Source organism: Pteropus vampyrus, unplaced genomic scaffold, assembly GCF_000151845.1.
Source record: "Pteropus vampyrus isolate Shadow unplaced genomic scaffold, Pvam_2.0 Scaffold205, whole genome shotgun sequence".
Taxonomy (NCBI): Eukaryota; Metazoa; Chordata; class Mammalia; order Chiroptera; family Pteropodidae; genus Pteropus; species Pteropus vampyrus.
In genome coordinates, this window is record NW_011888986.1 from 1165587 (window position 1) to 1174405 (window position 8819).

General features: G+C 51.1%; 1 protein-coding gene across 1 annotated transcript; it reads right to left on the bottom strand.

The window, feature by feature from the left end:
* Positions 1–4580: 4580 nt before the first annotated feature.
* Positions 4581–6131, bottom strand: GADD45G (growth arrest and DNA damage inducible gamma). Its single transcript, XM_011372363.2, has 4 exons — positions 5960–6131; positions 5619–5720; positions 5274–5487; positions 4581–5190 (listed from the first exon to the last, which is right to left on the bottom strand). The coding sequence occupies exons 1-4, from the start codon at positions 6010–6012 to the stop codon at positions 5080–5082; spliced, it is 480 nt and encodes a 159-aa protein (XP_011370665.1). The 5' UTR covers positions 6013–6131; the 3' UTR covers positions 4581–5079.
* Positions 6132–8819: the final 2688 nt, after the last annotated feature.

The following is an 8819-nucleotide window of genomic DNA, read 5'->3' on the forward strand; positions in this document are numbered from 1 at the left end:
CACAGCTGTCCTTTCCACTTCTCCAGGGGATCCTCCACTTAGAAGCCTTCCTATTACCTGGCACTAAATCCAGCTCTCTTACACATGTGGGAGGGCCCTAGTCACTCATGGCTCAGGCAGGCAGTGACAGGTGGGCTGGACAGAAGAAAGGACATAACAATGAAGAGCAAGAGTCAGGGAGACTGGAGAGAGCCCTGGGAGTGCCATGAAGAGAGGGTCCCACATCCCAGAGACATTCTGATTTGCGGAACCCATGTTTTTCTGGGGCGGGGACACGCCAGCGTCTTCTCTGGGAAATTTCACGTAAGTCACCGCAGCCCTATGCCCGTATGATGAGCCCACTTCAGAGACGAGGACCCTGATCCTTAGAAGGACACAGTGTCACTCTTGCACTGGGCTCTAGGCTAAGCCCCAGGGCAAGGGTGGACTTTAGGGCCCAGTCAGGAGGGTGAGGGAAATTAACCTCCATGCAGTCAGGGCCTGAGTAGTGAGAGGAGGTGATATGGAGGCATGGGCTTGGGCCACTAGGGAAGGAATGGCATGGGTGTGAGAGCTTGGAAGGGAGAGAGAGAGTCCGGATGCCAGGCTAGGGAGCCGCGGCACTGCTGGGAGTTCACAGCTGTGTCTCCAGGATCTGGTCAGGGCAGGAGCTCAGTAATTTGGGGTGGAGGAAGGGGAAAATGAGGGAGGAAAACAGGGATCGGGGAGGGGAAGGGAAAGGAGGGGGAAGGAATGAGACTAAGAGGGGATAGAAGGGAGAACGGAGGAGGGAGGAATGGGGAAGCATAACTTGGTATAAAGTAAGAAGTCACTAAAAGTTTTTGGGAGAGAAACAAATAGTCACAGCCTGAGAAGGGTTGGACTGGAGAGAAACTAGAAGAAAGAAAATTAATAGGAGAGGGAGAGAAGGAGATAGGCAGAGAGCAGTTATAATGCCAACTGTGACATATTTGTTACATGGCCTGTAGGGTTCTCCTAAAATTGACCATTGGTATGGAAAAATTGTGTTGCTGCATTCCCATCTCACCTTTTCTTACCAGTCAAGTGTTCTAGGCTGGAAGAGTGAATGACCCTGAGGACACAGGGCACCTGGCTTCACACAGCACTGTCAGACCACTCTGAGGTGTCCTTCCTCTGCTAGGGTCCAGGCTACAAGAACTTTCCAGGAGTTCTTGCCCAGGGCAGTGCCCCAAACAGTAAACACCAGCTGAATGAGTGGAAGAATCCATGAGAAAGTGAATGAATAAATGAATGTGTGAATGACTGAACGAATGAACAAACTGACAGCCATCTCTCTTACCCCCAAGCCCAGAGGCCAAGGGCCAAGGCCAGCACGCAGTGGAAGAGCAGCAGCCCCTCCTAGGCCCAGCTGCCCGTTGGGCTGGAATCATGCAGCCCCGGAGGTGTTTCCAGCTGCTTCCAGCAACCACCTCTTCCCAGAATCCAGATGCCAGCAAGCAGCCCTTGCCTCTCACCAGTGGTTGCTAGCCACAGGCTCCTCCTGGCCTGAAAGAGAGGATGCCAGGTGATATTTACAAACATACTTTATTTGCCAAGACAAGTAAAATTATCCAGCAATTTTTTTCTAGAAGATGAAGAAGGAAAGTTTGAGCTAGATTTAAGAAAAGGGCTACTTACAGAGACCAAACATAACTTTGCCCTTGCATAGATATCAAAGGCATATCATAGCTCTGGGCATCTCGAGATCCCTGGTGGGTCCTTCCCACCAGCTCCACTATCCCTCAGCTTGCAGCTCAGGTATGCCAAACAGGACCAACCCTCAACTGCCCCTAATAAGTCCTCCGTGGCTGGGGAAGGACAATTCCCTTTTGACCTTTGAGAGACACACCCCAATGAGGAATGCAGCGGCCAGTGATAGCTTGGAAAACCAAGTAAAGCTCAAGAACTTTGAAAAAAAGCAAAAATGACTACTTCTCAGTGAGCTGACCCCACAGCCTTGCTTTCTTGCCACAGGCTTTTCTTCTGAAATACTCGCCCCCCACCCCACCCTACCCCCACCCCTTTTTAAAAGCAGCTCTTTGTAAGCATCAAGAGCAATGCCCATTGTGCTACTGAGGCTAATGGTTTAATAAAACATATACCACACAAAATTACTGCCTTAAAAAGTAAAATAAATGTCAGCAATGGTTTGTTCTCCCATTTTACCAGGGAGGGAATAGAGGCCTTGCTCTTCATGTGGACAAGGGTCACCTTGAAATAAAAGACAAGCCTAAGCAACCCTCGCTCGTCTGTGCTTTAGACCTGCAGACAACTGGCATCCATTTTGTTTGTAAGGAAGACTGCCTAAGCTCATCACTTGCAGGTCACTCCTGTGCTGGAGCTGCTGCAGCACAGAAAGACCCCGCCACCAAGGTTGTCAAGGAACTTAAGGGTATGCAATAGAATATTAAGGAAAAGAAGCAGGAGATGACAAAATGCAGGGTGAGATGAGCTGTTTAAAAAAATATTGCATGTGTTTACGTATTTCACATTGTATGTACACCTCAGAGGGAAAAGAGGTGAGAAGGAGATACACCAAAAATGTGGGGCTGGCCTGTTACAGGCACATTTACTTTTTCCCTTTTACTTTTTTGTATTTTAAAATTTGTCTACAATGAATACATGAAAGCTTTATAAACTAACAAAGTTATCTTTTGAAAGTAGTCTGCCTTCCAACTCAGCACGCTGGCATCTAGATGTGTCCTGCAGCAGGTCAAGTTTGGGGCCCTGGAACCAGAGAGCCTGGTCCCAAATCCACCAGTCCACTCTGGGTTCTGAAATCTTTAGAAAACCACTTTATTAACTTTTAAGAACTGTTGTCATTTCATTCAGCATTTTCTAGATGCAGAGGACTATGCCCAACAGTCCACATGATCACCTCATCATGCATGTGATAATTAGTTTATGTATGCAATACCAATTAGGGTTGTCAAAGTATGAATACAATAATGTATTTATAAGCACTGTGCCTTTTATTACTTGTTCTCTGGGGTATTTCATTTTAATAGCATTAAACACCCATTTATCAAAAAAAATTTTTTTTTAAGCACAAACTTTGGGGCTGGCACTGTGTCCAAGCATGCATTTTTTTCCTTGCAAATTCTCCTAGCCCCTGGGGCTTCATCAGGCACCTTTGCTGTAAATTCTGAGAAAGCCAAGTGTCTTAAGAGCTGCCAACTGCACGTTCTACAAGGGTCAGTCATCAGGCAAGAGGGTCTGCCCACCTGCTCTGGGCAATGTTCTGCTAAAAATACTCATTGAAAGGTCCATTTTAAGTAATTACATCCCATAGGTATTTGCTATAGCTTGCTGTGGCAAATGGTCATGATAACAGAATGCAGGACACCCACCTGAAACATTCCACCTCAGCAAGGAAAACTCAGGGTTTAGAGCAGCAAATAGGTAAAATATTAATGCAACTTGGTACAAATACAGTTGAATTATTTCACTGAGCCTCTGTCTAATGAGGGGTAAATGTTTTTAAGAGCTGATAAATGTAAAGCGCTATGCTTTCATTCTGGGAAGAATAAACTTGTACTGTCCTGTTTCTCAGTGAATGCTTCCAGAATTTAAAAATTGGCATCAACAAGGCAAAACAGCCACCTGGGATTGCTTGATAAATCTGTAAAATTTCCTTCTTAGAAAAATAGCAACCTGCCCGGAAGTCTTGGTGGACCCCAGGACAGCTTGTTAACAGCATGCAGCCCCCTATGTGTACTTCCCCTGCTGAAAGCTGCTTAAGTCAGACAGGGGTGAAATCAACACATATTGGTCTAATAAAAAAGATTGATTCACTCAGAATATTTCTCCCTAGATCCTTCCTAAAGAAAGTCTTTGCTGAAGATTTAAATTTTTTCTTCTGTAAGTCTTTAAATGAGACTGTGACTATTAGCAATCCTCCTGTGTTGTGGGCAGAGAACACTCAGAATAGTAGATAGCAGATGAAGATTGCTCACACCTATTTGTGTAGATGCTGCCTTCCATTTTTGCTGAGATCTTTTAAGTTCTATCACAGCCATGACAAAATGATGACTCAAGCTTAAATGCAGTCATCATAGTCATACAAGATGTTAATACCTTGATGACTTGCTTTAACTACCATTCCTTGGCTCCTGAGAGCAGTCTACCACCATTTTCAGGGATCGCAAAAAGCAACGTCTGCAACAAGGCAATTCTCATTGTGCAGGAAGGCTGCCTGGGTCCTGCAAGCTGTTCTGATAAGCAGCTGTTGAAAGGGAGGGGGCGAGGAAAGGGGGGAGGGGGGAGGGAGGCTCCCTTATCAAGTTGGATGGCCAACCTTTAGCTGTTGCACTGATGGCTTATCTCAAGAATGCTCCTGTCTTGCAAGTTTAAAAATCTTCCTAAAAGGAGAAAAATAGGAGTAGCATTCAAGTCCTGCCCTAACTCCCAGCCACCGTCCCCACCCCTACTTCCAGCGCCCCAGAAGCCTGTAATTCAGCACAGACAGGAGGACGGAACAGGTGCTACCGGAGTTCCAGGAGAGTTTCCGCAATCATCTGCAACTCTGCTGACCACCTCCCCCACAGAAAGGATCCCCTACCCTCAATAAAGAGAATGAGTTTGTTTCAGTAAGTTTATTGTAAAATTCAAAGCTGCAGGAGTATAATCCTTTAGAAAATGAAGCATCGCCCGGATCCGTTTTGAAACAGCAATGCAGACTGCTAGGTCCATCAGAGCTCCAGTAATTGTACAAGTCCAGGCCGCCTGGCCTCGCCTTTCCTCTGCTTCCTGCCCACAGCGCAGGCTGCTGAGTCACGCCTGCCCAGCCTGTCTGTCCTTCCCGGCCCTGCGGCCAACGTCCTGCCTCCGGTCTTCCTGGGCGAGCAGCCGCTCACCACACTTGTAGAGTCCTCGACTTGGGGCCAGTCTGCCCCTGCCGCCGCCAGGCCTCCTCCTTGGAGGGACCCGCACCTCCTCGCTGCTCTCCACGCGCCCCGCGCCTGCCAGTCTCCACGCCAAACTCTGGCGCCCTCCGAGGGCGCATCCACAGAGCCAGCCCCGCGCTATGCGCCCCGGGGCGTCTCCACGTCGATCAGACCAAGGATCCCCACGAGGCTGTCACTCCGGGAGGGTGATACTGGGCACCCAGTCGTTGACACTGCGGCTCTCCTCGCAAAACAGGCTGAGCTTCTCCAAGGCGGGGTCCTTCCACGAGTCCTCATTGGGGTTCTGCGGGGAGAGCACAGAGGTCAGCCTGGCTGGCCACTGGCCACCGGCTGGGATGGGGGCGACACCGGGAGGAGAACACTCACCGAAATGAGGATGCAGTGCAGGTCTCCCGGCGCACCCGCCTCGTCACCGGCGCCCACGATGGCCGCCAGCCGCTGCACGTCGCCCACACGCACGATGTCGATGTCATTCTCGCAGCAGAACGCCTGAATCAGCGTGAAGTGGATCTGCAGCGCGATGTCGCCCTCGTCCTCCTCATCGGCGGCCAGCACGCAAAAGGTCACGTTGTCTGGGTCACTGTGTGGGCGGGAAGAGGGTGGTGAGGTCAGGGCAGCGAGTTCCGGGTGCCCCTGCCATCATCACCTCCTCGGTCTCTCCGCCGTTCCCCCAGCCCCCAGTCGCCTCAACCCAGCCGCATTTATACTCACACGTTCAGGACTTTGGCGGACTCGTAGACGCCAGCAGTGAGGCAGCCCTGGCGCTGCGCCGACAGCAACAACTCGTGCAGCGCTTTTCCAGCTCCCTGCATCCTGCGGACGAGCCAGCGCGGTGAGCGGGGACTAGTCGGAGCGCGGCAGGGTCCCCAATCGTGCGGACGCACCCCCTGGCGCCCCAGCACGCACCTGAGCGCCCCAGCCCCGCCGACATAACCCCGCTCGCAGGGGGCTCCCACCTGGCGGTCTCCAAAGCCTCCCGCCCGACTAGCCGTGGCCAAGGCATGGCTAGGATCCCCGCGCCCGGAGACTTCCGGCATCCGGCGTCAACCCACCTGGCTGTGCTCTCAGGAACCGTGTCCTGGCAGCGGACTTCTTCCAGAGTCATGGTGCGGTCGGCGAAGAGCAAGTTATCCACAAGAAGGGCAGGCGGAGCAGACCCAGAGAGAAGGAGAAAGTATGCAGCAAATCCCGGCGCGCCCACCACCAGCGAGTGCGCCCCGGCGCCGCCACGCGCCCTTATATAGGCTGTGGCCCAGGCGCCGCCAGCTGGCGCAAAGCTGCGAGCCCATTGGCCAGCGCCGGCTTTCTGATGCAAATGAGGCGGCGGCCCGCGACTCGTGCCAGAAGGCCACGTGGGGAGGGCTGCGGGGGATGACAAAGCCTCAAATCTGCCGCTTTTGTCGGGGTGTAACTAGGCAGACTGGAGCCTGCAGATTTCATCTCGCTTTTTTTTTTTTTTTTGGTTGTTGTTTCAAGTCCTTAAAAGGAAAAATTACTTTTTAAAAAGCCCCTCGCTTGCTAATAGGACGCGGCAATTTGTGAAATGTATCTTTGTAGAATCTAAAGAATTTATTTTGCATTTACTTTAGTTGGTATTTTCTATTTTTGTCTTGACTTTTAATTTAGAGTTTACAAGACTGTTGCTTTGAAACCGGAACTTTAAAAACACGCAACACTGGCTTTAAATTTGCAAAAGGCCTGGGCGCAGTCTCCTCCAGCTGACACTGACGCCCTCGAACACGCCGGGAAAGCCTTCTTGCATGCTCAAAGCCCCGAGCCGACAGCGCTGAAAGGTCCGAGCCAAGCTCCCCGCCCACGGTCTAGCGCTGCGGGGCGCCGGGCGCGCGAGCAGATTGTGGCCGGCGCACGCGGCTCGTTTGCATTTCTATGGAGGGCGCACAATAGCGGAGGTCTGGCGTGTGGCAGTTTGCAAGAGGGACAATCGAGGCTTTCTCTTCATAGCGACACTGTCCACCTGCCGCTGAGTGGGACGGGCAGGGCGGCGCCCCGCGTTGGGGTCGCCAGGCTGCCTGGCGCGTGGGGATCGGGGCCGCGTGCCACTTCTGCGCCCCACGGTGCGCGCCTCCTACACGCGCCCCGGTACACTCGCGGCGGGTTTGCGCGTAATTCGCCTCACCAGGTCCTGGTAAGGATGCAGAGCAGCCGCGGAAATTGAAAAGGCTGTTGTACTGTCTACGCAGCCAGGCGCTCTTCTCTGGGACCCAGAGGCTCCAGTCTCCAGGATCTTGGGGAATGAAACTATGACTCCTTTTCCCGGGGCGCCACCTGCAGCCCTGGCAGAAAGATCCTGACCAACCCCCCTTTTCCCCCTCCCCATTTCTAGTGGCCTCTGGGGATTTGGCCTCCAGCCTTCCAGCCACGGGGCTGTCCTGGGAAGGTCGGCTGAGCCCCATCCAAGATACCCATTAATGAACGTCAGAGTAAGGACTGTAAAATCCATATGGGAGGGGGGAACGGGGGGAGGAAGGTAGGCACGAAATATGGAAGAAGAGCCCATATTTCTTAGGCTATTTTGAAATTGTTTAATTATTTAAATATGCATATCTAAAAAGCTTGTTTTCCAATAATAAAACTGGAAGAAACCTTGAGAGTTTAATAGACATTGCTGTGATATGACCAATTTGGACCTAAAAGCAGGTGGTTCGCCCACTTTGGGTGTCTGCATCTCTCTGCACTATGTCGAAGTTGCTGGGGTGCACTTGACACCCCCCTCCCCTTTTCTAGGCGAGGCCTTGAAGACTGGGCAGGATAGATGCGGGAGGGGAGATTCCTGGAAGCCCAGGCTTGCTGCAAGACCGAGATAATGGCGAAGAAAAATAACCGAGTGAGCTGGCGGCTGACGCCCCCCGGTGGCTAGCTAGCAGAGGATAGCTGCAAAATCAGGCCAACTCTTGAATTCCGAGAAGCGGGTGTTTATGATCACCTAAAATTCCTGAAAGCCGGTGTCTCATCATGGCGGGAGGCAGGCAGCATCATGCTGCGTTTATTTGCTATAGTTTCCTTTCTTTCTTTCTTGTTGATATATAAAATGATGGTATGCCTTGATTGGATAAAACTGTTTATTTTAAAGTGTTTGAGACTTAGTATTGTTCACTTTAAGGAATTAAACATTTCTTTCTAAAGCCCCAGGAAATGTTGCAAATAAAACTTATGATATCTTAGCAGCGTCCCCACCAGCACCTTTTATAACACTAAAAATCTGCCTGCACACCAGGCCTCGGCCCCTCCTCCCGGAGTAAGCCACTGGACAGGACCGACTGGGAGCCAGGCAGTTTCCAGTGGGCACTGAGCCAGCCCTGAGGAAGAGGGTTGATTGACAACCCCCCAGGGCTGTTCTACTTTGCTCAGATTTTTAAAGTATTCCATTTCAGGAAAACCGCCTTTCTGACATAGGATATGACTTCACATGGGTTTATTAGGTCAGTCTGAATGGCCCACAGAACCCTTCACTCATCTCAATTAGGAAAGAAACATTTTATCCAGAGGCAAAGTTGATGCTCTACCAGACACTCCCCACTCGCTCGGTGCCCCTACCTTCTCGCAGTTTAGACAAATGCAAATGCACAAGCTGCTGGGTTTGGGACAGCCCATTTCCAGTCAGAGGGGAGTGAGTAAAGCTGCATCCCATTTGGGGTTACTTTCAGGTGCTATCCGGCCTGCCCTGTGATAGAAGACTCACTTCCCCACTGTCAGGCCACTGTGCTTCCAAACTTCACTCAGCCAATGTCTAGCCTGCTGGAGCCCCAAGACCTGGGACGCTGTGATGTCACCCCAAGCTCCCTATGACTGCACGCCTAAACCCTGCCCTAAATCTTAATAATGCAGGCAATGATGACTTTATTAAAGTCATCGTGCTCTGTTTTTCAAAGCCTTTGGAAATGTTTGTAGTCT

What these genes read in the sequence shown, in the direction of transcription:
- GADD45G (XM_011372363.2), bottom strand. Translation starts at nt 6,012, where the DNA reads ATGACTCTGGAAGAAGTCCGCTGCCAGGACACGGTTCCTGAGAGCACA. An exon ending in TCCGCCAAAGTCCTGAACGT is followed by an intron (nt 5,488 to 5,618) that starts GTGAGTATAAAT and finishes CCGCCCACACAG; the next exon opens with TGACCCAGACAACGTGACCT. An exon ending in TGCACTGCATCCTCATTTCG is followed by an intron (nt 5,191 to 5,273) that starts GTGAGTGTTCTC and finishes CTCTCCCCGCAG; the next exon opens with AACCCCAATGAGGACTCGTG.